Source organism: Diospyros lotus, chromosome 9 (assembly GCF_014633365.1).
Source record: "Diospyros lotus cultivar Yz01 chromosome 9, ASM1463336v1, whole genome shotgun sequence".
NCBI lineage: Eukaryota > Viridiplantae > Streptophyta > Magnoliopsida > Ericales > Ebenaceae > Diospyros > Diospyros lotus.
This window is the reverse complement of record NC_068346.1, coordinates 31,525,717-31,553,392: the sequence shown is the minus strand read 5'-3', so window position 1 is coordinate 31,553,392 and position 27,676 is coordinate 31,525,717. Positions and strand designations below refer to the sequence as shown.

At 36.8% G+C, this 27,676-nt stretch overlaps 1 protein-coding gene across 7 annotated transcripts in view; it reads right to left on the bottom strand.

Moving 5' to 3' along the window:
* LOC127809810 (nuclear transcription factor Y subunit B-1-like) overlaps window positions 1–17,515 on the bottom strand; it is a 36,984-nt gene extending 19,469 nt beyond the window's left edge. For 2 of the 7 annotated variants that reach the window (XR_008025259.1, XM_052348923.1), the window contains exons 1-6: window positions 17,345–17,513; window positions 16,971–17,210; window positions 16,748–16,877; window positions 16,338–16,397; window positions 16,169–16,249; window positions 15,968–16,026 (exon numbers count right to left, since the gene is read on the bottom strand). Coding sequence is in view for 3 of the 7 variants with exons in the window: in XM_052348923.1 (XP_052204883.1) it covers window positions 15,970–16,026; window positions 16,169–16,249; window positions 16,338–16,397; window positions 16,748–16,877; window positions 16,971–17,197 (555 nt within the window). In the remaining 4 variants the exon portion in view is untranslated. Of the gene's footprint in view, window positions 1–11,166; window positions 11,454–15,967; window positions 16,027–16,168; window positions 16,276–16,337; window positions 16,398–16,747; window positions 16,878–16,970; window positions 17,211–17,344 lie in introns of those variants that run through there. The other 5 variants (XM_052348926.1, XM_052348924.1, XR_008025262.1 and 2 more) reach the window with 5 other exon arrangements.
* Window positions 17,516–27,676: the final 10,161 nt, after the last annotated feature.

Genomic DNA, 27,676 nt, shown 5'->3' with positions numbered 1-27,676 from the left:
TAGATAATCGACTAGAGACCTTAGAATTGGGAATTTGGCAGACTCAAGAGGAGATCAACCAGAGCAGCTTGGAGAATGCAACCAATTTGGATTGGGCAGTTAATGGGATCAAAGAGGGATTCATTGGATTGAGCCAACAGTTGAGTGCTGCCATAAGCATGTTTGCTCGGCAACCCAACACCAGCCTACCGATGGATTTTCCTCCTAGGGCTTTCTCAATGCCAATTTTGACGACACCAAAGAATAGACAGAGGCCTAATGATCAAATGGAAGCCTCGAATTTGCCACGAATTCTTCCCCATTCATCTCCCAGCAGAATCCCAAACATGGGAATTGACTTAATACCTTATTTTCGTTTGCTAATGTAACCGAAAGGGGGTGAGAGTTTGAGACCTCACATCCCAATTTCTTTGCCATACCTTCGTCCAGGAAGCTATGGGTGCTTCCACTATCAATGAGTACCATTAGTGGGCATTGATGAGCTCGCCCTTCTACCTTAATGATCTTGCTATGTGCTAGTCCTTTTAGTACATGTAAGGAAATCTCTCCTTGATCACCTTCACCCACCTCCAAGGTCTCCTCCGCGAGTTCTTCCTCATCCTCCCCTTCCAGTAACAGGATTTGTCGTTTGCACCTGTGTCCCGGAAAGTATTTATCCCCGCACCTATAACATAGGTTCGCTTGACGTCTCTGCTCCATTAACCCTCCTCCATTCGTTGGGTTAGGGGCTGCAGGAGGCAATGCTAGGACCCCCTTACCACTGTGCACCGTATCTCGTCCTTGAGTCCTGTTACCAGACTGCCATCCCCCAGAGATCACTCCTTTTACTTGATTGCGTTGCCTCTTTAACAGTGCTTCAATCGTCATTTCTTGCAACCTTGCACTCTCGGCGGCCAGCCTCACTGTCGTTGGTTGCATCATTTTTACCATGGGTCTCACTTCATCTCCCAAGCCACTAGTAAAACTCGATACAAAATACTCTTCCGATAGATGGGGATTGTGTATCATCATTAAGGACCTCAGCTCCTCAAACTTGAGCTGGTAGTTCTGTATCGTCCCCAGTTGCTTGAGCTTGTTAAACTCTTCGACTATATCCCGCATACTCCTGTCTCCAAACCTTTCACATAAGTCATCAGCGAACTCGTTCCACAGGCTGCCTTCTTTCTCCGCGAGCCACCCTTGGTACCATGTCGTTCAGGTTGGCAGAGGCCAAGGTGACCTTCTGCTATTCCTGCACCTGATACAGGGTGAACATACGTTCGCACCTCCTTACCCACCATCTCGGGTTTTCTCCATCGAAGAGCAGAATCTCCAGTTTGGGTACCGGAAAGCTCGGTTGATAACAATCTGCTTGAGCTCCCGCTCTTCTCTCCCTTATATTATAGCAGGTCCCTTCTGTCTCAGATTCCACTTCCGACGTTCCCAATGGTCGACGCTCCATTCCTACCCCTTGAAGAATGGGTTCCGACCGTTCCCTTTGCGGAAAGTCTTACCGGCTGCTGGGTTGAGAACATCCGCATAATCTAGTGCATCTGTTCCATCACTTACTCATGGAACCGAGCATTCTGTTCTCGATTCTCACCCCGCCACCTTTCCATGGCCTGATCAATCCGAGCATCTACCCCTACTCCAATCGAGGATTTGAGAGTCCCCATTCTTGTTTGCACCTCCGCCACTGTTGTAGCCACTTGCTGCAGTTGAGACTCCATCTGCTTCATCCTCGTTCCTTCGGCCACATGGATAACCTTCTCCTCTTCTGCCTGCGCCCAAGAACACCGCTTTGATACCAAATGTCAGCTTCCAAGGATCTGACTATTGATTCTTCCGGTTGAGCGATTGAAACGTTAACTGATAGAATTAGGAGGAAGAGAATCAGTAGGAAGAATGAGAGAGAGAGAATAGAAACTTCTAGGAATATTCATTCATAATGATTAGCAAGCTGGATAGCTGCTTTATAAAGCTAAGCCACCTGCCATGTGTGTAACAAAATGTCGTTGCTGGGAATGTACTACTCCTAATGCAGCAACAAACAAATTACAACTCCTCAATGCAAACTTCTAATATACTACTTACTACCCATAGTATAACCTTATTACATTAGCACCCCTCTTACCTGTGACACATGACACTTTGCTCCCTGTCTGCGTAAATTCGTATTGGTCTTCTTCGATGACATTCTCATTTACAGTTCCACCCTAGACCAGCATCTATCTCATCTCAAGTTGGCATTTCAGATCCTTAGATTCCATAAACTGTATGTGAAAAGGTCTAAATGTTCATTTGCAGAAGAGAAGCTTGAATACTTAGGTCATGTCATATCTGGACATGGAGTTAGTGATATTTTACTCTTGAAAAATAAAATAGTGGTTTTGATAATGACTTTATGAAAATCAATCTCTAAATCTTTATGAGTAAGTAAATATATATATGGCCAAAGTTTTTTTAATCAATCCATATGAATGAGAAAAACAATCTTTAAATCTCCTTGAAGCAAAGTTATGAAAATCTATATAAGAGTAATGTTGAGTACAGTTGAGCATGTTTTAAATTCAAAATAAATTCATTTTTGATAATCTCAACTTGCTTTCAAAAGAATCAAAATGAGGAGTTAAGTTTTCAATCTTTTCAAATGGATAGTCGACTATGTGATTCATTCTGTCGACTATGTCTAAAAATAGTCGACTATGTTGTTAAGGATAGTCGACTATGTATAAAGATAATCGACTATGCTGGTTTAATCTGTCGACTATATAAGGCTTCTGTCGACTATCATGTAAGAATAGTTGACTATGGTTTTTCTTCTGTCGACTATGTTTGTTCATGATTTTCAAAATCTTCTTTACAATTTTGCATCTGTCGACTATGTGTATGTGTCTGTCAACTATGGGTAATTTGTGTTAGAAAATAGTCGACTATGTTTTTTTGTCTGTCGACTATATCTTGGTTTTACTTGAAAATATAATCAACTATCCAGTATATTCTGCCGACTATCTCTTTTCGCAGAAAGCTTCCAACGGCTAGTTTGAAAATCCCAACGGTCACAAACGGTTACATTTCTCTTCAATTTTTTGGGAAGCCTATATATACAACTCAAGCAAGATCAAGAGACGGCTAATGGATGGAAATGAAATGATTTGAGCTTACATCGTATACACATTTGTATTTATATTGACTATACTTTAATTTTCTCTTTAAGGCTTTAATCTTCACTTGTAATTATTCACTTCAAGCCTTGTATTATTTTTTAGAGATATTGTAACTAAGAGATTTATCTCTTAGATTCTCTCCAATTGTACACTTCTTGTATTTCCTAGCACGTGTAGCTAGAGGACCTACTTGGTTTAAATAAGAGGTTGTATTTCCTAGCTTGTGTAGCTAGAGAACCTACTTGTGTAAGTAGGAGGTTTTAGTAAATTGGTTCAAAATCCTTAGTGGGAGCTAAGGTAGTGGATTAGGCTTGATTTAAGTCGAACCACTATAAATCCTCTATGTCATTTATTCTTCTTGCTTTACATTTGTCATTTCATATGTTCTATGTTTTAAATCACTAAAACCTCAATTGGATCAAAAAGTTTTCAAGTTCTATCAAGAATTTTAAAATATCTAATTCATCCCCTCTTCTTGGTGTGTGCCATAGCATCTCCCGTTCTAACAGTTAGTACCGATCCTCACAAGATTGAAGCTATGAAGGCTTGGCCCCAGCCTAAAACCCTGAAGGAACTGAGAGGATTCCTAGGCCTTACTGGGTACTATAGACGCTTTATAAAAGGGTATGGGATGATTAGCAAGGCACTAACCAATCTGCTAAAGAAGAATAGTTTCGGTTGGGGACCGAAAGCAGAGGAAGCATTTGAATCTCTTAAAGCAACCATGACTCAAGCCCCAACATTGGCTCTACCAGATTTTTCCAAGGAGTTTATTCTGGAAACGGACACATGTGACACCGATATAGGGGTTGTGCTTAGCCAAGAAGGGAAACCGGTGGCCTACCTAAGTCAAGCATTGGCCACAAGGCACACAAGGCTAAGTATATGTGACAAGGAGTTGCTGGCAGTATTAATGGCTGTAGAAAAATGGAAATATTACTTAGAAGGCAAGAAATTCACCATTAAGACAAACCATGAGTGTCTTAAATTCTTATCCCAACAAAGAGTACATAATCAGTTACAGAGAAAGGGAATTACAAAACTCATGAGATTTGACTTTATCATTCTCTACCGCAAAGGGAAAGAGAACAGAGCAGCTGATGCTCTGTCAAGGAGAGATGTCCCAGCCTCTTGTCAGGCCATTTTGGCCTTGGTTCCAGATTGGGTGCAAGACATTACCCATAGCTATGGCCAAACTCCTTGGATCAAAGATCTACTTACTAAGATCTCAGTGATCTCAGTGCAGGCAACTGCTAACCCTAACTACCAATTAAAAGGTGGATTATTGAGGTTCCAAAACAGAGTGGTTATTGGAAATGACGAACAGTTGAAGAAAAAGATACTCCAGAGACTACACGACTCCCCCATAGGTGGGCATTCAGGACTCAATGTAACTTATCGGTGAGTCCGACAACTTTTTTACTGGAAGGGGTTAAAGTTGGATGTGACCAAGTTTGTCATGGAATGCACTATCTGTCAAAGGTGCAAACATGAGCAAATTCCTTATCCAGACCTCCTACAACCGTTGGAAATACCGTCCCAAGCATGGAAACTGATTTCAAAGGACTTTATCGAGGGCTTACCAAAATCAAAGGGGACTGACACTCTATTGGTTGTGGTGGACAAGCTGACTAAATTCAGCCATTTCCTCGCGTTGGCTCATCCGTTCACAGCCACTGAAGTAGCGAGGAAATTGATGGACTCGGTCTTTAAAATACATGGTTTACCTAAGGCGGTAGTTTCTGATCGTGATAAGGTCTTTACCAGCAAATTTTGGAAGTCCTTATTCCATGGGCTAGGCATCAAGCTACATCTTTCCTCTGCCTATCATCCCGAGACAGATGGGCAAACTGAGAGAGTCAATCAATGTCTCAAGACTTATCTTAGGTGCTTGTGTGTTTCCAAGCCAAGAAGTTGGAGCAGATGGGTAGCTCTGGCCCAATGGTGGTATAACACCAACTATCATACAGCACACAAAATGACTCCTTTCAAAGCTCTGTTTGGGTACCTACCCCCCATCATCCCAGCTGTAATGCACTATTCTTCCTCGGAAACATCAACTGATCAGTATCTGAAGGACAGACATGAAGCTCAACTGACCATTAAGCAAGAATTGGCCCTAGCAAGACAACGAATGAAGCAATTGGCGGATAAACATCGAACAGAAAGACAATTTGAAGAAGGAGCTGAGGTCTATTTAAAGGTCAAAAGGTTCCAACAACACCTTTTCCACAAAAGGCCAATCTCTAAACTCAGTCCCAAATTCTATAGGCCATTCAAAATCTTGACAAAGGTGGGTCCTGTAGCTTATCGTCTCCAATTGCCTGAGGGAGTAGGACTTCATCCGATGTTCCACGTTTCCCTTCTGAAGAAGTCTATTGGCCTGGCAAATGTCGCCAGTAATACACTGCCCATCCCACTGAAAGACATAGAGGAAGACGGTGAGCCCTTAGCGATGCTTGACAAACGGGTGATCTACAATGACACTGCTCCATTGACTCAAGTCCTAGTGCAGTGGTCTCACCTACACCCGAACAACACCACATGGGAGTATCTCCCTGACCTTCTGCAACGCTTTCCCAGGATGACAAGGCTACTGTAATTTCTTGGGAACAAGAAAGGTTTTAAGGGGGGGAAATTGTCATAGACCAAGGGTATAAGTGTAATTAGAAGGGTATAATGGCATTGATGTAATAAATCAATGAGGGGATAATTCAAAAGGCGCGCGCATGGGCTAGCTCCCTAACTATCGCGCCAAGTCTTGTAATTCCTCTATAAATACAGATAAGCTGAGGATGGGGAATCATGTGAGGATTATTCCACAATTTCCTTCCCTCTCATTTCTCAATTCTCCCATCTCTAGCTCTATTCTCTAATTTCTCCCTATTCTCTCTTCTCAAACCTTTCCCACCACAGCCCCTTCTTCCAAATTTACAAAAGAACTCCTACTGTTAGATCGTTACCTAACAGTTACCAATGGTAGTTGTCTCCGATAGAGACAAGATATTTACAAGTCAATTTTGGAAAACCTTGTTTCAAGGGATGGGAATAGGGTTGCAGTTGTCATCAGCTTATCATCTAAAAATTGATGGACAAACAAAACAGGTAAATCAGTGCCTAGAGACATATCTCAAATGCCTATGCTTTACAAAACCAAGGAGTTGAAGTAGGTGGATGGCATTGGCACAATGGTGGTACAACACCAACTTCCATATAGCCCACAAGAGAACTACTTTTGAAGCACTCTTTGGGTATCCACCCCTTATAATCCTAGCTGTCATGCATTACACTCCAGCTGAAACCTCAGCCGATCAGTTTCTACAAGCAAGGTAGGAGGCACTACAAGTTATTAAAGAGGAGCTCACTATGGCACAATAGAGAATGAAGCAGGTGGCTAATAGACACTGCTCATATAGGACCTTTGAGGTAGGAGAGGAGGTCTATTTGAAGGTTAAAAGGTTTCAATAGCACCTTTTCAACAAAGGTCCTACATCTAAAATTAACACTAAGTACTATGGACCCTTCAGGATCACTACCGAGATAGGGACAGTGGCTTATCGATTACAACTTCCTGAAGGAGTAGGGCTACACCCTGTGTTCCATGTATCCCTCTTGAAGAAGGCAGTGGGAACAACTGAGGAAGTTAGTAGGGAGGTTCCTAAACTAGTTGAAGGTTAATCCAAGGGTCACTGGATCAATTTTTTTAGACAAGAATTTAGTCACTCTTCAACCAAAATCAAAACCAAACAACAAAAATATAAACTGAAGTGCAAGAACAAAATTTAAATGAATGAAAACACACATGAAAGAATCAAACCACAAGAAGATACAAAGATTTATCCTGGTTCAGATTGCACCAGTTGCAACCCTACATCCAGCGTCCAAACCCCCATAATGCAGTCTTTCTTTATTGATTAAACTAATCAGTACAATAGCAGCCATTCTCTTTCTATATCTAAGTACAACAATTCCTCATTCCACAAGATTACAAAGCTACCTTTCCAGCCTTTCTCTCAAAATGAAACTGCACTCAATAACAATAAAAATGAGAAGATGATTGATCACTCTCTTCCCGCTCTATCCCACCCGAGTACAATCTTCTTGGAGATTACAAAGAACTTTCTTGGATATAAGTCTTTCCTCTCACACACTACACTTCGAACATAGAGAATAAGAATGAATTATGTTGCACACACACCCCATGCCCTCTATTTATAGAGTAGGCAGATATCCCAAGGAAGACATAAACATATTTATAGTTTACCCCCCCTCCTCCCAACTATCACTAATTATAGATTGGGATATAAACTCCTATTTAATTCTTCATTGGCCCTCAAATGCTCTGCTTTCACTGATCTTCTTATCCTATACTCGAGACAACTTTTTAACATTGAAGATAGGATTGTGCAGGAGGAGCCTCAAGCGATGCTGTACAAAAGGGTGATTACAAGGATTCCATTCCCCTCACACAGGTTTTGGTGCAATGGACACACCTACACCCCCACAACACCACTTGGGAGTACTTGCCAGATCTTCTCCAGCAATATCCCAAGGTGGCCAAGCTTCTTTGATTTCTTGGGGACAAGAAGTAATTCAAGGGGAGGGGGGTTGTCACAGCTTGAGAGCACTACTGTAATTAAGGGTGGGATAAGATTGTAATTAGGAATTCGTGTATTGGTAATTAGAGCCCAAGCGCACATGGCCACTTGGGTCCTAACTGTCGAGAGTTTGTTATGGGAATTCTCTAGGATGTAACTCTCCTATAAATAAGAAGCTAACAAGAGGATGGGGATCATCTGAGGTTTATTCCACTGATCTCCCCCCCCCCCCCTCTCTTGAATTCCCTCAATTCTTTTTCTCGCCAATTCAATCTCCTCCTCAATTACGAAAGAGGCCCCTTTGTCAAATCTCCGATCTAACATTGTTCTTTTACACATAATTTTCTTTGTTGTACCTTAGGTTGTTATAGGATTGTACTTCCAATTTGTCACGAACTGAAAGGGATGCAATGGCCTTTAAATAGGCTGACGAGTAGAGACTAGGCAGCTTAGAATTGAATGAATGAATTTGAATTATGTCCTTTCTCTCGATTCTTTTGAATTCTCCCTCCATTCTTTGAATTTTCCCTCCTCCTGGTCTCTCCCTTCCTTTTCATTCTCTCCCTCCCAATCTATTCCCTAATTCCATTCTCAGACCCTAGTAACGTGATATAATCCTATGCAAATGAAGTCAGGTTTGAATATAATTTAAAATGTAATAGAATATACAAGAAAGTGAGGTAAGTAGGCTTTTTTTTCTCTAATTTTCTTTGAAAAATTATTTTGACTTTATGTTTATGCCCTAGTTTTAAATTATTAACAGAATTTATGCATTACCAGGGATCCCCATTCTTGGGATCCAGATTACATTCCTCACAATCCCAAGACGCAAAAGAACCACAATCTAGAACACAGGATCCAGATTGTGGTTCCAAGGGGAGGAGCAAACCTGGTAACCATGGTCAGGTATTGTCACTCAGCAAATTCTCAAAGGCATATGAACCATATCCACTTGCCATACAAATACATTACATACATTACACACTTGCATATGAATGAGGCTATTGGTAACAGATTTGAATGTGAAACGTTGGAATGATAAAAAGAAAAAAAGAGGGCAGGAGATGATGACTTGCTTAAAAGTCTGTAAAAATAAATAACATGGATTTTAGCTAATGAATATAGTACAGAAGAAAGTCAATGTAAGAAAACAACCACCCTCTGAAATACAAGAAAAGTTCCCTTTCTTCCAATAAACAAAATCCAATTAAAATTCTAGAAGATGCAGTATAAAAACAAAAAAATGGTGTGATGGTTTAACATTTGCAGGCCATCCTCTAGTAAAAATGAGATGGGCTAGTGAGTCTATGATATTAAACAAAAAAATCAACTAAAAATTATGGGATGAAAGTAGGAAGAGAGAAGAGCTCATATCCTTGAGGTACACAGCACTAAATTTGGGACCAAAAAAAAAAACATTAATTAAACAGTTGTCTAAACCCATCTGGAGACAAACAAGATGTATTATGCCAAAAACATGCTGGAATGCTACTATTGAGTTTTAATTTTTAATAATCTAATAAAACCATTTATTTTTTTATTGAGATACAAGTGAATAAAAAAAACGCATTGAGGACTAATGGAGGAGATACCAATTCTTTCCCAATCAAGAATACGCATTGAGCTCTTACCTCTTTGATCTTGTTATGGATGAAAACACATCCAAGAAGTGCCTTGTTGTATGTTTTGCAGATGATATTGTCTTGATAGATAAGGAAAAAGAAGTTGTAAATAACAAACTTCAATTATGGAGTAAACAACAACAACAACATATCCAGCCTTTATCCCACTATGTGGGGTTGGCTACATGAATTCTAAACTTCTATGTATTGCTGTCTTTTGTCATATCTTCATTTAGGCTCATATACTTCATATCAAACTTTAATGTCTCTCCCAAAGTCTTTTTGGGTTTGCCTCTACCTCTTTTTTTAACTAATTGTTCCATTTGAACAACTCTCCTCACAAGAGCGTCTCTTGGTCTCCTTCTCACATAACCAAACCATTTTAGTCTAGTCTCTCTCATCTTCTCCTCGATTGGCACTACTCCTACCTTATTACAAATAACCTCATTTCTAATTTTATCTTTTCTTGTATGGCCGCACATCCATCTTAGCATCCTCATCTCCGCTACACTCGTTTTTTGCTCATGCTGGTATTTGATTGCCCAACATTCTGAGCCATAAAACAAAATTGATCTTATAGTTGTCCTATAGAATTTTCCTTTTAGTTTTAATGAGATTTTACCATCACATAACACCCCGGATGCATTTCTCTATTTTAGCCAACATGCCTTAATTCTATGCATGACATTCTCGTGAATTTCTCCATCTTTTTGAATCACTGATCCCAAATATCGAAAATGGTCTTTTCTTCGTAAGATTTGGTCTTCCAATTTTATTATAACATCCTCCACTCTTACATTCTTACTAAATTTACATTCCACATATTCTGTTTTCCTTCTACTTAATTTAAATCCCTTAGATTCTAAATTGTTTCTCCACAACTCAAGCTTAGTGTTCACTCCCTCTTTTATTTCATCCACCAACACTATGTCATCTGCAAATAGCATACACCATTGCACCTCTGTTTGAATGTGTTTAGTGAGTTCATCCATTACTAAATCAAATAAGTATAGACTTAGTATGGAGTAATAGCTTAAAATTCAAAGGTTTAAACTAAGTAGGTCAAAAACTGTGTACATGAAATGTTAGTACAAATATAAGTGTGGATAATGTTATTGTAAAACTTGGAAGTCAAGTTATTCCAAAAAAAAATCAATTTCAATATGTTGAATCCATTCTTCAAAAAGAAATGGAGATTATGGAAAATGTTATTAACAAAATTTGGGCAAGATGATTAAAGTGGAGAAGTGTATCCAATATTTTATAAAAAGGCATCATCAATGCACTATACTCCCACTTTGCCAAGATTGAGGGAAGGTCATATTCAAGGTAGTCAAGGGCGAAAGGCACCCATAAGGCAGTAAGGCATTATATTGCCTGTGGTGCTAGGCCCCAAAAAAGCACTCAACTGAGCAACACAAGGAGCTAAACTATCGAAATAATAATAACAATAATATATTTAATATGAAAAGAAATCAAATAATGCATATAAAAATAAAACATCTTAAATACTCTCAACATTATTATATATGTTAAATAAGTTTTTTTTTCTATAAATGAAAATGTATTAACAAGAAAAACCAAACAAGAGTTTACAAAAAGACCAACGGGCATACCTCAGAAAGACACCCAGAAATAAACCAAACTGCATGCTAGAAAATGAACCGAATCTACAACCTTATGTTATATAAGTTTTATAAGATATGTAGTTTACCCAATTTGCAGGAATCACAAAAGGACAAATTAGTAGAGTTACAAGAAACATGTATTTTATTGAGAATGTGTTTCAATACATGTAATGAAGGATGACCCAGCCTATCATGCCATTGCTTGCAAACTCTATTGTTATTACAAAATAACTGTGTGCTAGGCAAGTTACTAGACGAAGACAAACTCTGTTTGTTACAACAATTAACAGGCCAAGCTGAAATAAAAGTGGTAGGAAACCTATTTGAGGTAACAACAGAGCAATTGCTGAGTGCAGAAGAAGAAACATCTTGAGGCTGAGCACGAGCAAGTGCTAGAGCAAGTTGGTAAAGACCGTCTTTAAGCACCCCTCGAAATAGCACCTGACCCATTTCCTTGTCCTTGATCAAACAAAAGGTGGAATGAAATTCAGTAATGACATTATTTTCATTAGTAAGTTGAGACACTAATGAGATTTTTCGTCATGTTAGGCACATGTAAAACATTTGGTAATGAAAGAACTTAAATAGAAGTTGTATGAGTAAGCATTTGACTAAGGCCAACATTTGAGATTGGAAGAGTCTTACCATTGCCGACAGCCACCTTATTAGTGCCATTGTAAGGAGAGTGAAGAGAAAGATTGTTCAAGCTTGAAGTGATGTGGTTTGCAACACCTGAGTCTACACACCAAGATGAATCACCAAACTGATTAGAATGAGGATAAGACTGAGAGTACTGAGAGCTAGAGTCAAAAGGTTGTGACACATGTTCATAGGAAGCCCCAGACTGAAACTCTAAATCAGTCAAGTAACCTCTGTTAGACTCCTGAGAAGAAGCTATGAAAGCCTGAGAATCAGACTATGATGTTCCTCCTCCTCCTCCTCTACCAAACAAATTAGAACTTCGCTGGAAGGTTCTATCAAACCTATGGTAGCAGCAATCAGCAAAGTGGCCTAGTTTGCCACACAATTGGCAATAAAATCTTCTGCCTGAGGATCTGCCTCAACCTCGATTATTGCCTCCTCTATAACTACCACCTCGAAATCAAGTAGAATTCCTACCGCCTCTAGTTGTTTAAGATGCAAAATTCACAAACATCATTGCATTCTCAAAGTTATTTACTGTAGACACATGAGAGACATTCTTAGTCGACAGTCTCTGCTCGTGCATCAACAGAAGATACTGCACCTTATCTATGTTAATCTCATCCATTTGGTAAGTGATCAGACCTATAACAGTATCATAGTCATCACCTAATCCATTCAATATCGTCATTAACAAATCCTTGTCGCTGATAGGATCACCAATAGCAGCTAAGGAAGTCCTATGGTCTTAATTTTCAAAAGATAATCATTCACTGGCAGATCGTTCTTCTTAACAGACCTAAGTTGTTGTTTAAGTTGGAAAGAACAAGCAACGGTTTGTTGTGAATACAGATTCTCGAGGAAAAACCATACCTCTAATGCGCTTTCACAATGTATTACCTGACCTAGGACTTCCTTGTCAATCGTTGAGAACAACCAACCTAACAAAAACTGATCAGATCGGATCCAGCCAAGATAATTCGAATTGATAGCCTGTTGTTCTCCTTAATCAGAGTACAGATACTTAGGCGATAGAGTCAACGAATTGCATCAGATCAAACATATGGATAGTAGCCATGTTCTGCGCCTTCCAGTAGAGATAATTACTGGAATCGAGTTTTGTCGGAACGAAACTAAAAGCTTTTGCTACTGTCATAAAGTCCAACTGAGTAGCATCAGACAAGGTAGAGGAAGAGTGAGGAGGATTGGATGAGATTGAATCGCGCAACGCCACTGACGTGAGTCTTTGGCTCTGATGCCATGAAGCGAGAGCTTCACGATGGAAAGAATGAAAATAAAAATAGAACAATACCTCAAGCGCACTTGAATTGAAAATCAGAAAAATGAAAATCCACACTAGTACACAACGAGACACTAACTTATATACTGTCAGCTCTCATAACCACTCTAATACAGCAAACCAAATAACACATAACCTCCTACAACCAGCATACACAGTACATCAATGCTACCACTAATTAACAACAAAACATTTAGATACCAATAGTTTCAACGTGTTGATCCTTGATCACAACCTAACGAAAGCGTACTTCGTCTCAAGCTTCATCAGCAGCTTAAGTAAAGAATTGAGACCTACCGTTAAGATGCTTCAACCACAGTCCGTCAAACATGCTGCAGAAAGTGTGCAATTGCAAAAATGACAGTGGAAGCCTTTATGAAGAAACACCAACCCCTAACTGAAATTCATCCTGCAAATAGTTCGCAGGTGGAAGGAAATCCAAATCATAAGGTTTATAATAACCCTAGTACAGCCAAGTCTCTTTTGATGGAACAAAGGAGACAAGTAGGGTTGTGCTACCGGTGTGGAGAACAGTTTGGCCCAAGTCACAAGTGCAAGAAATAGTTACTATATATGGAAGGATTGGAGGATGGAAAAGAAGGAGAAGAAGAGCAAGTCGGGATTGGGTGAAGAAAAGGGACTAATTGTAGCAAGTTCTTGGGGACAAGAACTCTATCGGGGGGGGGGGGAATTGTCATGACCCAAGGACATAGTAGTAATTAGATAATTGATGAATTTCCTTTTAGTTGTATTGATGAATTTCCTTTTAGTTGTATGGTAGTTGTAGTGGTTTGTACCTAAAGGACAACTGCCTTTAACTGTACTGATTTAAATATTTGGCAACCAATGCCTTCAACTATACTGATTTAAATATTTGGCAACCCTATTGGCGCCAAACCTTAGCTACCAAATCAGTATATAAAGTTGATCCAATCTAATTCAAGACACAGAAAAATATTTGAATGAAATCTGATTACAATCTCTCTCTCAATTTCCCTCTCTTTCTCTTGGTTCTCCCTAATCACTCTCACTATTTCTATTCTTCCCTAATTCCCTCCCATTGCTTCTTATCTATCTTCCCCAATTCCTTCAAATTATCTCTCAAACCCTAGGTTGAACCCTAGGTCCATGATAATCGAGTGGATGAAATAGAGAAAATTTATAGCAAAAGGGTGAGAGGAAGGCCAAAGGAAACTTGGTAGGAGACTCTTGACATAAAATAGGTTATAATAACTTTACAAAGAATATGACCATAGATAGAGCTAATTGGAGATCTAGAATTCATGTACCCAACCTTATCTAGTAGGATTAAGGCTTACAGCGGTTGTTCTTGTTCTCGTTGTTAATACAAGTCAATATACAACATGAAGCAATCAACGTGCTGCACAAACCTTGTATAAGGGATAAAAATCCCTTACAAAAGAACACTCTCAATGTCCACCTTAAGCCATGAAAAGGGGAAAGAAGAATAATTACCCTCACATGAAAACTACTACTTTCTCAAAATCTCTCATATTCCTTTTGCATGAAATATGCCACGTGATGCAAAAAGAAAAATAGAACACAGCCATTCCAACAAGGAGGTTGAATGTTATCTTAAATAAGAAACTGTGTAATCAAAATGTAAACTGATAGCCTAAAGCGTACTAACTTATTTGAAAATCTTACATTTAAGGGGCATCTAATGTGATCTAGGAGTAGAAGAAGAGCACTATCAATCTTGTTTTGTTGTAAAAGGAATATCAAGGAAATAAATTATTGAGTCATGGAATGAATACAACCCAAGGTTGAGCATATCAAGTCCTAAAATTGACATACTTTAGCAACTCTCTTAATTTTTATTTTTAACTTTTCAATACCCTTTTAATCTGACTATGAAAATAAGTGATTTTTTAAATGATATATAATGGACCGTCATCAAGAATTTGGAAAACCTATATGAAAATAAAAAATAAAAAATAAAAGAAACAAAGGAATAAAAGCTATGTACTCATAGCCCATAAAAATCACCCAAAAAGTATATAACAAAGAACATTAAACAGATAATATTTAATTAGAATAGAAAGGAGTTGAGAGTAATTCCCTTCAAGTGAAGAATATAAAGGTTAGCTCCTATAATTGCTCTTGTGCTAGATACACAACACTACATAAATGGAAGCAACAAGCAAGCACCCTGTAAGAACAGTTATCGTAGCCAGGATTAAGTATACTTAGTGAAGGATTTTAAAATGAAACTAGAAGTCCCACAAATTTTTGGGATGGCATCATGGCAATTTTACCAAAAAAATGAGGGTCCCCAGTTTCAACCATTATAAGGCAGATATGAGAGTGCATTATATGAGTATGGGGCAAGGTTATTTGGGCTTAGCAAAATGTAATGAGAAATCAAGTTGAATATGGAAATAACATATTTTTTTAAAGTTGACTCAATCAGATGTTTAATTATAGAATTATTCTTAATATTTTATTAGTAAGATAAAAAATTTCCTTCTATATGAAGCCACAATTTTCTTTCAATCTCTAGCTAATTAAAAACCTACACTATTATAACTTATGTAATTTAATGAGGTGGGTATAAGTTCTACTCAAGAAAAATAAACAAGTACAAAATTGATAACAAAACTTGCTACATGGGTCAAGAGAGTTTCCTCTTTAGATTGGCCTATAAGTCAGGCAAGGTTGATGCAAACCCACCCAATACATGATGCAATTGTCATCCCTACCCACTATGGAGAGGAGGACCTCTGACGATTCCTTTACATGGAGGGCATGCGGATATTTTTATCTAGATAGCACGTAGAAGGAATTGAAATGCGAGAAAAAGATTAAGTAGATGATTATTTTTCATGGCTATCAAAAAATCTCCAAAGAATTTGACATTTGGAAGAAGGATATTATGGTACACATAACACATATTATGGTATACATTGATGGTCACTCCACAAGGATAAATTTTATTAATGTCAACAGTGCATGAGAATGCATGCAAGCACATGCAGAAACAGATAGATATACTGTGAGAGAGATTTACTTTCAAATTTGGGAATTCAAGTAGTTCATGCCTTGTGTAAAAGAAGCTTGATGAGCAAACTGCAATATTTATCCACCAACATGCAAATAGAAGACAACAAAATAAAATTATTAGTAGGAGCTCAATCCAAACAAATTTAAGGAGACAGTTTTAAACTTATTGCAGTCGTGTGTCAAAAAGAAATGCCCTTTGCTGCCACACCTGTGCATTTGGAGGAAGCTGAGCACCAACTACCTCCTTTGAGGATCCATCCCCACCCCTAGTAGATCCCTTAGTGTCACCCTGTAGAAACTTGCACAAGTTACTGGCTGTATCAGCAATTAACCAAAAACAAACTTCAGCAATTCTGGAGAGGAAATGGCTCACATACCTCTAACTGAGAAAGCACAATCAGTCCACAAAACAACCCAGCAAAAGTGGAGGACAAAAACTGGTATTAGTTTAAAGTCAAAACAAGTGTGCACTTTAACAGAAAGTCAGACAGAATATTAGCTAATAGTTATTCAGCTGCAGATAAAATTAAGCATACAAAGTGACCCTCCCATTGAACTGTTCCTATTAATAAGCTGGCCAAGCAGAATTGAGTTCTAGAAACGTTCAGAAATTAACATGTACAAAAAAGTATATAGAAAATAGCAACAACAAATTTACATTATTCTACCTTTATCCTTCCCTTCCTAATCAGAACAGCCAATTAACGGTAAACCAGTAACCAATCCAGTTCTTCAAATGAGCAACCATATATCACACCCATACAAATTCAAAGAGAGAGAAAATCACCTCCCTGTACCTAGTTAGGTACACTTTGAGCGGATCAATGTAATCTTCGAATCCTAACGTCGCCATTGCCCAAAGCAAATCGTCGCCATTAATCGTCTTCCTCTTCTCCTTCTGGCACTTATCGCTCGCCCTATTTCACAATCCTAAAGTAAGAAATTGAAAATCCACACATACGCAGGAGGAACACACACACACACATATATATATAGAACCCCGTGCGCACTCGCTAGTGATGAAGCTGATGAACTCGGAAACGCATTCTTGGACGGTATCCTTGGCGTCCTTGGCGATCTTTCCATTGGAGGGCAAGGCCTTCTTCATGATCCGGCTGATGTTGGCGATTGGGAGATAGCGATCCTGCTCGCGGACGTTGAAGTGGGGGCTGTGGTCGTCGCCGCCGCCGCCGCTCTCGTGGCTTCCTCCGGGGGGGCTGGCCGGAGCATCCGCCATTGTCGCCGGAATCCTGGTTTTGAACCACAGACACTACATCATTGCAAGCAAAAACCTAGCCCTAGCAAGCAAAACCTAGAGAGAGAGAGAGGGAGAGAGAAACAGAGCATTTATAGGGAGAGAAAAGGAAGGAGGATGCCTGTTTACCAGATGAGAGAGAGAGAGAGAGAGAGATTTTGTATTTGGCGCGAGCTTTGATCGACGTTGTTACTTGGCAGCGTAGAAGGAGAGAGAAATGGATCGGACGATAAAGAAGAGAGTGGCGGAATTGAGCTCTGGTTTGGCTTTTTGTGTCATCTGCGCCGTCCGTTTGCGGTCTTTCTTCGAAACATCATATCCCTATATAATAATCGAAGACTATCACGTCATGTCACGTTTTAGTGATAGGATTATATTATGTCCGGTCTTATTAAAAAATATAGACTTTGTCTAGTATTATTATATATTTTTTATATAAGATAATAACAATACTGATAAATTGACTAATTTACAAAATAATTTAAAAAATTTTATTTTTTTCTTTATTTCTATATCTCTAAAAGAGCAAATAGAATCTCTTTTGTCAAAATAAAATTATTGTTACTTAGAATTAATAATAAATTTATTTACAGTAGAAGAGTGATTTAATTGTAATCTTTGAGAAACTTGCAAAGAAAAAAATTAATTAGAATTGCGGACGAGTGTTCTACATAAACCCTCTAATAATTTAAGTTAGTCTTATACTCAAAATGTAAAAAGTAAAAGATAAGTAGAGTTATATTGAGTAGAATCGTAAACATGTCTTTACTTGAGAAAAAAGTCTCCCATTTATAGGAACAAAAAGACTAATAGATGATGGAAGGAGATCCACAATCTCCAGTGAGGCATCGCAAATGTGTGTTTGACCTATTCTTCATAATATTGTGTGAGTTGTATTTGGAGTTCAAGTCTCTCAAAGTCTATAATATCTTGAAAACAATCTCCCGCATAGTTTGGAAAAAGGCTTTTGGATTTAAGTGGCCCACGAAAGTCTCCCGAATATGAATTTTCTTATGAGCAAGTGACATGTGAAGTTCTCTCAAAAGGGTCTCTCAATGACGTCAAAAAAAGCGTCCAATCAGATCACTTGATAAGGTCATTCAACCTTATATTCCTCAATCTCTCGCTTAGTTAGTCGACTAACTTAGCCAAGTTACTCGACAAATACTCTCTCGATTAGTCAGTCACTCGACCAGCAATCACTCAATTATACTCTTGGTTAGTTACTAGACTAACCACTCAGTTTACTTGAGTAACTTTAGTCTCTCAATCATTTACTCAACTAACTTCTTTGATTAGTCAACTAACATTTTAGTCATTCAATAGTCTCTCGATTACTTAACTAACCTCTTAATCACTTGATAGTCTCTCAACATTCTCCCACCCAAATCCCCCCATGGGCCTTTTTCCTTAGATTTTATCATTGGGGATAACAAAAATTAATAAATCATTGAAATTAATTAATTAAGTTTATTTTAAAACCTTTTTTTTTAATTTTTGAATGATTATTTCTCCAAATTAAATATAGGGGATGAATCAAATCTAACGTCGCATCCCTCGGTATCTAATTATCAAACAGTACTTTATCAATATTACTTTCACAATATAACACAATAATGCAATTTAGGGTTATTATACACTCATTTTTTAAATAATGCATATTTATTATATTTAATTTTTATGCTTAAATATTTTATGTTATTTGGTGTTAAAACAATGTAATTATTACAATAAAATCAACTAATAAAAATATTTAAATTTGAAAATCAAAATATAATAAATATAAATTATTTAAAATATATATATTTAAATATTGTATAATGAGTTATAATTGTTGGTCCCTTAAGGTATGGCCACTCAAGATGGGTGAATTGAGTGATTAATTTTTTTATAATTTTAATAAATATTCTTAATTAATGATTTTATTGAAGAATATATATATTTGATAAATATAATAAATTATGTTTGTGATTAATGATAAATGCACACCATAGAATATAGTAAAAATAAATAAAATGATGCACAAGACAATTTATAGTAGTTTAGTGTTTTCACGCATACCTAGTCTACTCTTACAATGTTTAACCACCCGTGGGGTTCCACTAAATCAATTTCATCAAGATTTTCACACTACATCGCTTTGAAAACTAGATACACACATAGGTTTCAACGGTTTTTAGGAAAGCACTACATCAAGGTTTTCACCTTAACTTACCTTAAAAACTAGATTCACCTAGATTTTAATAGTTTTAGAAAACCTATACAATCATCAATGATAATTTAAATGTTTACAAATAATTTGTCTACATTTGGACGCAAATAAACAAGCAATTAAACACAAAATATACAAGATAATAATATTTAAATAAATAAATAAACGATGACCTCAATTTGAATGGAAAAGATTAGATTCGGTTTTACGATCTATTTTTCTCCTCTTTTTTTGTGATTCTTCGGTAGATGTGCAATAATACTTCGTGAGTTTTGGATTGCTTGGATGTTTTGTTTGAAAGCGTTTGAAAGTTTTCAGATGCTTTGGATATACAATATGAGCATTTGGGTGTCTTTAAAATGAGTTTGGGGTATTTATAAACATTTTTGGACACTATTGCAACGGTCAAAATTCTGACCATTAGGATGAGAGACGATTCTTACTTGAGCAACAGTCAACTTTCGATAGCAAAAGTCAACTTTCGTTGGCACTCATTTGGCAGATTTTTTAACAGTAAAAAATTTGACTGTTAGGACATCAAGAGTTGACTTTTAGCATACTAAGAGCCTAGTTTTTGTCCAAATTTTTGTAAAAATTATTTTTATATAATTTTATGCATTTAAAATTATTTAGTAAATAATTTTAATAGAAAATAGTATTTTTGGTAATACATATACTATAACAAAATATTTTAAAATTAATAAAAAAAATAATTATATTTAAGAAAAATACTCTTTTTTTTAATCATCAAAAAACTATAATTTGTATATTGAAAATACAATTTTTATTAATCATCAAAACTTAATTAATATTAGTAAGTTGGCTTAATAATAATTACGTGACACTAACTAATTGACTTAGGATACCAAAAAATTATACTGAAATAGGGCGTGTGGGAGACCAAATTTATCAATTGGAGCAATAAAAGTTTGTTTTTAGCCTCTCTTTTTTTGTTATTAGAAATATCTAATATGCGTTATAGCTATTATTAAGAAAATGAATCTATCATTTTAGCCCCACTAAGGAGCATAGTTATGGTCCTATGTGTTGAATTATTTGCATGATTCATAATGATTTCGATGCTCAACATAACAATTATACTTAAGTTTGATGAATTATCAAAGTATTTGAGGTATAGACAAGAATAAATTGAAGAATATGTGGTTTAAATGATAATATAATTGGGTATTTAATTAAATAATTGAGTATTAAAAGTAAATAATCGAGTATCATTGTGTTGGTAACGGATACTCGAGCACTGAAGTATAATACTCAAGTCTTACATTGTAAATCAAAATGCTTGTTAGTATAGAACAACAATACTTGAGTATAAGGATTCAATACTCAAGTTAGGTATTGTAGCAGAGAATGTTGGTTGAATACAATCCAAAAATACTCAAGTACAAAAATATAATACTCGAGTATTGTATTATAGCACAGAATGTATGAAAGTCTCAATCTCAAAGATATTCGACTACCAAAGAGTAATACTCGACTATCTAAAGTAATCCTGACTACTTGAAGCTAAATATTGAAATATGAAAAAATGCATTATACAATAGTTGATTACCAAGTTCGCGATACTCAAGTATCGAAAACCCTTAATTAAAAAATTCGAGAATCAAGCCATTGGAAAACAATTGTTTGGATAAAAAATCATTTCAAATTTTCATCTAATGTCTTTTTGCCGTTGCAGGTTGATTATTTCAAATTTCAAATTGTTTTATCTAATCAAGGGACATGTTGGGTCATTTTCAAAGCATGAGAAACATGCTGATGTACCCATTTTTTACAACTCTAGTACAAGACCAATTGACCAACTTTTCTACCTATAAAAGGACAAGAAAAATGAAGAAGTAGAAGAGAAAGAGCTAAAAACTTTAAACATTCAAGTGCTTCAAGTTCTACCTTCTTCTAAAAAACCCCTCTGCAACCATTCTATTTATTTCTCATTCTTAAGTCATAGATTTTAGAGAAAGCCTTATCGAGAGCTTGTTGTAAAAAACCTTAAGTGTTACCTTAAGTGAGATTCTTGTATTTTCATTATCATTCTCCTTTATTCATTCACTATAAGCAACCATGTAAGGTTTGTGTTAAGCTCTCAAAAACACAAGATGTATAGAGAATAATGCTTACCTTTTTCAAAAAGTACTCCAATTAGCGATTTTGAATTTTTTTTTGTGAGAAGTGAAGGTAGTGGATGTAGACCGTTTGCTAAACCACTATATATCTACTGCAATCTCTCTTAACTTTCATCTCCTTATATTTATTATTTTCAACAATATTTTCATTTGTGAAAAAATCTGTACACCTTAATTCACCCCCCCTCAAGCTTTCTTTTGGGCTAATATTTCAACACTATGCACTACATTACAATCAAGGTCTACTTCCCTCAACAAAATTTGTGTTTAAAATTCAATCCCATTATCTACAAAAATTAAAAAAAAAAAATCTCTTTACCAATTAACTACCCATCTTAACATTGATTATGGTAACTTTATTTATTTATAGTAGTGTGATTCATTAGTGCATGAAGGTTATGCATGTGTGGGGCTATCCTATATATTAGGGTAAATGGGTGGTAGTAGTGTAAGGGCCCTTTCCCTAGATTTTTTTAAAGAGAGTTTTAAGTTAATTCTTAGTTTAAAAGTTTTAAGTTATATAGAGTTTTCAACTAATAAAATGTTTGGATAAAATATACTTTAAGTTATTAGTTAAAAAGTTAGGTGTTTGGCAAAAGAAAAGCTTAAAAGTTGTAAGAAGTTGCAAAATGACTAAAAAAATCTCCCTTATTTGTGTAAATAAATTCATTAAAAACGATTATGATGAAAGAGGTTGTGAAGGTCATGCTTCATCAATCTTATCTGCCTCAACTTTTTTTTTTTTTTAGGCATCTTCCATACTCCATCAACACATTTGAATTTCATTCTTACTAGAGTTTGTTTGGAGTTCATGTCAAAAGAAGAATGTGGTACAGATCTTTCATTTTGAAATGTTCCTTTAGTTTTGCTCATAATTTGACAAACAATCATGCCATAAGGTAGTTTACCCTTGGATTTATCGATGACAAATCAATACATTCTATCCAAGATGAAAGTAGGAAGATTGAAATTGATATTTTTCATTGCACACCACGTAATGATAAGATGTGACAAAATGGAAGGAACCATTCTTGACATTAATAGAAGTGGCAATGAAGTGATGTAGTATTATGTGGTTTGGATCAAGGAACTCATGTGACCCAGGATGGTTTTGTTTGGGTTTTGGGTCATTTCCTATGTAGAGAAACCCAAAATTTATTTGGCCCATGAGCAAGACCACCACAAACACAGGGATCATGACCACCACAATAGTACCACATATCTCATATACCCACTAATCTATGGTATTACAATCACATGTCTCGTACATCATTTGTATTACAATTGTAGGACACCCACACCTACTTTTTACAACTTGAGCATCCTAACAACTATTACAATACATCACTTGAATTACACGTGTACGTAATGAAATAAAACCCAAAACTAGCGACAAAACCCAAATCTAGCCAAGCACCACTTCTTTGCCCTTGCTCGAACTAGAACCTGGATCACTTGGCACGTTTGATAAGCCTGAGACGTTGAATATCCTAGGGGTATGAAACACCTAAGTTAGATAATGACATCTAAGTGAGTGCATCAAAGAAGGAAAACATGCATGTAAATGAGTTATACAAATGACATGAAATCGCCCGTGTGGAAGAGACGCCGAGGTGTTGCAATCACCCCCGTTGATCCATCACGTTCTCACATCTCCATGATTTTTCAACAGTCTAACATGAGGCCCTGACATCAACTAGCCACACACTCCACGATTATGCATGACAAGATAAAGGAAAATGCTCGGTTCAAAAGAAAAACATGCTACATAAATTAATACCCTTACCCACATGAAGCCAAAATGACCAGGATCTAGGACAAATATGTAAGAAACACTCAACTTGACTGATTATCTTAGGAAACAGGGTTTACAACAAGCGAAAATGGGTTTCCTAGCAGTTTTCTGACTGTTTGGCATGAACTTTGAGAAAGACTTGAAAACTCCGGCGAGGCTCATTCTCTCTTGATTCTCCACCAATTTTCTTTCTTCTTTTTGTAGAACTCTCCCCTCTTTCTCAAGAACAAAACTCTTCCATTTTCTTCCCTTAATTTAATAAAGATTTTCTCTAGAAATGCTTGGAATGATTTATGAACAAACCTATAGCTTTATTTATAGCCTTCCTGGACCAATCACACGCCGCCACCTTGCGAGATCATCATGAGGCTTCAAATCCTACCTCCAAATGGCCAATGAATGCTTGCCACATGTCCTTAGGGATAAGGTTTGAACACTTTAGCAAACTTAGAGACTAAGTAAGCTTTTTCTGGCCAATCACGCGATGCCACCTCAGAGGGGGTCATTATGAACCATCATGTGACCTTATCTTATCTTTCAAGTGCCTAATAGTTGCTTGCCATGTGTCCTTGAGGATAAGGTTATGAGACTTTGGATGCTAAGACTTGAAAATGATCCAAATGTGGCTTAAATGTTATTTGAGATCCACAATCATGACTTAACTATATTAGAATAAGTTTGGATTCTGCAACCATGACTCCCAAATGGTTTAGTTGGCTTAGTTCATTATCCTAATGATCCAGTTGCGATGTTCCAAGAATTACACATTGGCCCAAACTTTTTAAATAATTCCTGGACCAATCACACGTCACCACCTTGAGAGATCATCATGAGGCTTTAAATCCTACCTCCAAATGACCAATGAATGCTTGCCACATGTCCTTAGGGGATAAGGTTTGGAGACTTTAGCAAACTTGGAGACTAAGTAAGCTTTTTCTGGCCAATCACACGATGCCACCTCAGGGGGGTCATTATGAATCATCATGTGACCTTATCTTATCTTTCAAGTGCCCAATGGTTGCTTGTCATGTGTCATTGAGGATAAGGTTAGGAAACTTTGAAGGCTAAGACTTGAAAATGATCCAAATGTGGCTCAAATGTTATTTGAGATCCGCAATCATGACTTAACTATATTAGAATAAGTTTGGATTTCGCAATCATGACTCCCAAATGGTTTAGTTGGCTTAGTTCATTATCCTAATGATCCAGTCGCGATGTTCCAAGAATTACACCTTGGCTCAAACTTTTTAGATAATTGCACTTAGACCCCTTGCAACTTGGTCCCCAGGCTACTTTTTTAATTTCATTTTAGCCCTTGAAGAAACGATAAATTACACTAATACCACAAGATTTCAGGTAAATTACACTTTTACTCGAACCTCAATATTTACGATTTTACCCCTGGTTTAGAAATTGAACCTTTGTCTCATTTGTCTCAAGGCTTCTATAATCCCTTGAAAGGACATATTTTCTCAAGTATTATAACCTAATAATCTCAGATATTATATCATATTTGAGTTTTAAAATTTGGGATATTACACCAAAACCCTTAGAGGTTTCTAAAATTTTAGTATAAAAGGAGAAGGGCGTGTGCGTGCAACAATCTTTAACAAAGAGAGGAGAATTGGAGAAGAGGCGCGTGAAGTGTACAAGTTTGATCAAGTGATCGATCAAGGCATCATTCGTGGTTTGATCTTGCTAATTTTTCATCGGTTTGTAGAAGACATCTGGTTCTTCATTCTGATCGACCAGATTAACATTTTGAGGTTTTCAGCTCCAGTTATTGGTCTCAAAATAAAAGTTTTGCTATTTAGAATTTTTTAGGTTAAAGAGTAGCGAACAGTTTTTGATCATCTGCGGATTGGAGGGACATCCATGGTTTGATTGGGCCGATTTTTTTGTCATCATATAAAGGACATCTAGAACTTCAACTTGACGGTTGGATTGTTTATTTGAGCTCTACAACTCTAGTTTTGTACTCTGTAACTGCAGCCTAATTTTGGTGATATCTCTCTAGTCTCTCTTTTGTGTTATGCTTTGAAGTTGTTCATGATAGCTAGCTAATTTGAGGTTGTGTTCCTACTGTTACTGCTGAACAATCACTTGTGGTTACTTATTATTCATAGTGGAGTTTTTTGGAGTGGACCATTAGATCTCGTGATTTTTACCCTTTCACATTGGAAGGGGTTTTTCACTTAAAAATTGCTTGTCTCTCACGTTAATTGTTTTGTTCTTACTTAATTTATTTTTGTGCTCCATATATTATGGTGTTTGTTGTGCCATTGTGTTAACTCCTCACAAGTTCAATCAAATAGGGAGAATATGTGAATCTTTGGTTACTCTCTCTCTCCCATGAAAGTGGTATCAGAGTTAGGTTGTGTGTTTGATTTGATTGAATTATGGAGGTGAATACAAGTAAAATGATTTATCTTAATGGTTGAAATTATCATATATGGAACAATAAGATGAAAGATCTTTTGTTTGTGAAAAAGTTGCACCTGCCAATTTTTAGTACTGAAAAACCAGTGTTTATATCAAACGAAGATTGGGAGTTTGAGCATCAACAGGTATGTGGTTCCATTTAGCAATTTGTCGATGACAACGTTTATAATCACATTTGTAATGAAAAAATGCAAGAACATTGTGGACTAAGCTGGAAACCTTATATGCTTCAAAGAGTGGTAACAACAGGCTCTTCTTATTGAAAAAGATAATGCAGTTGAAATATAGAAAAAGAAATTCATTGGCTGATCATTTGAATGAATTTCAAGGGGTTATAGATCAACTGTCTGCTATGAGTGTCAAGTTTGATGATGAAGTGATGGGACTTTGGTTGCTTGCTACACTACTAGATTCTTGGGAGACCTCTAGGGTTTCACTTACTAATTCTACCCCCAATGGTGTTGTGTCCATGGAATTAGTTAAGGGTGGTGTTCTTAAAGAGGAGATGAGAAGAAGATCTCAATGTTCGTCAGCACAATCTGAAGTTTTGTTCACTGAAAAGAGGGGGAAAGACATACAAAGGTAAGAATGGTAGAGATAAAAGCCAAAACAAGTCCAAATCTAGATACCAGAATGTTGATTGTCATCATTATGGTAAGAAGTGCCATATTAAGAAGCATTGTTACCAATAGAGAAGAGAGAATAAGGCTAGTAGTGAGAAACTAGAGAAGAAAGATCATCACAACAATAATCGTATTAATGCTACGATCACTGATGATCTTCTTGTTGTTCACGATGATGATGTGATCACTCTTACTAGTTATGAGACTAATTGGGTGATAGACAACGGTGCTTCACTTCATGTGACATCACAAAAGGAATTCTTCACATCTTATACTTCTGGTGACTTTGGGATACTGAAGATGGGCAATGAAGGGTTGGCTCAAATAGTTGGCATTGGGGATGTTTGCTTGGAAACAAGTAATGGAACAAGGTTGATGCTTAGGGATGTTAGGCATGCTCTAAATATGCATTTGAATTTGATTTCAGCCGATAAGCTTGATGATGAAGGGTATTGTAATACCTTTAGTGAGGGAAAATGGAATCTCACTAAAGGCTTCCTTGTTATAGCTCAAGGAAACAAATACTCCAATTTGTATATGATGGAAGTATCTATATCTAAAGGAGTAGTGAATATGGCAGAAAATGAAAATTCAATTGAATTATGGCATAGGAGGATTAGTCATATGAGTGAAAAAGGGCTTAACTGTTTGGTAAGAAAGAAGTTGCTTCCTAGAACTACAAGTGGAATGTTAAAGAGACGTGTTCATTGTCTAGTAGGAAAGCAAAATAGAATTTCATTTCATAAGCATCCTCCATTGAGAAAAGCCGATGTTCTTGAGTTAGTGCATTCCAATGTTTATGGTCCTTTAAAGGTAAGGTGTAACACTCGATATTACATGGTGTTGGAAAATATAAAATTTTCAATTATTTTTAAAGGACCTGGTAGTCCGAAGAGCCCAAAAAATGAATTTTGAGAAATTAATTAATAAAATTATTGAATCGACGACAGGGAATGCCCTGGGACTTGGATGTCCAAAGAAGAGGGCATGAGATTGGTGAGCATCTTAAGGTGAGACTAATGACCCTGAAAGTAATCAGGTCGGGAATAATTTTCAGAATAATTTCTATATAAGCCCGAATTGTTGACAGTACCGAATGATCATGAAGAATTTCTGGGAAGTCGAATAGATCCTAGGGGTGGTCCGATTTTGTGTGTAAGGCAACTCTAAAGTGTTTTTGGGTGGAATAAAGGTCATCTAAAGGCATAGGGATGAAATCGGTCTTTATTGAGTAAATGCCGATTATTA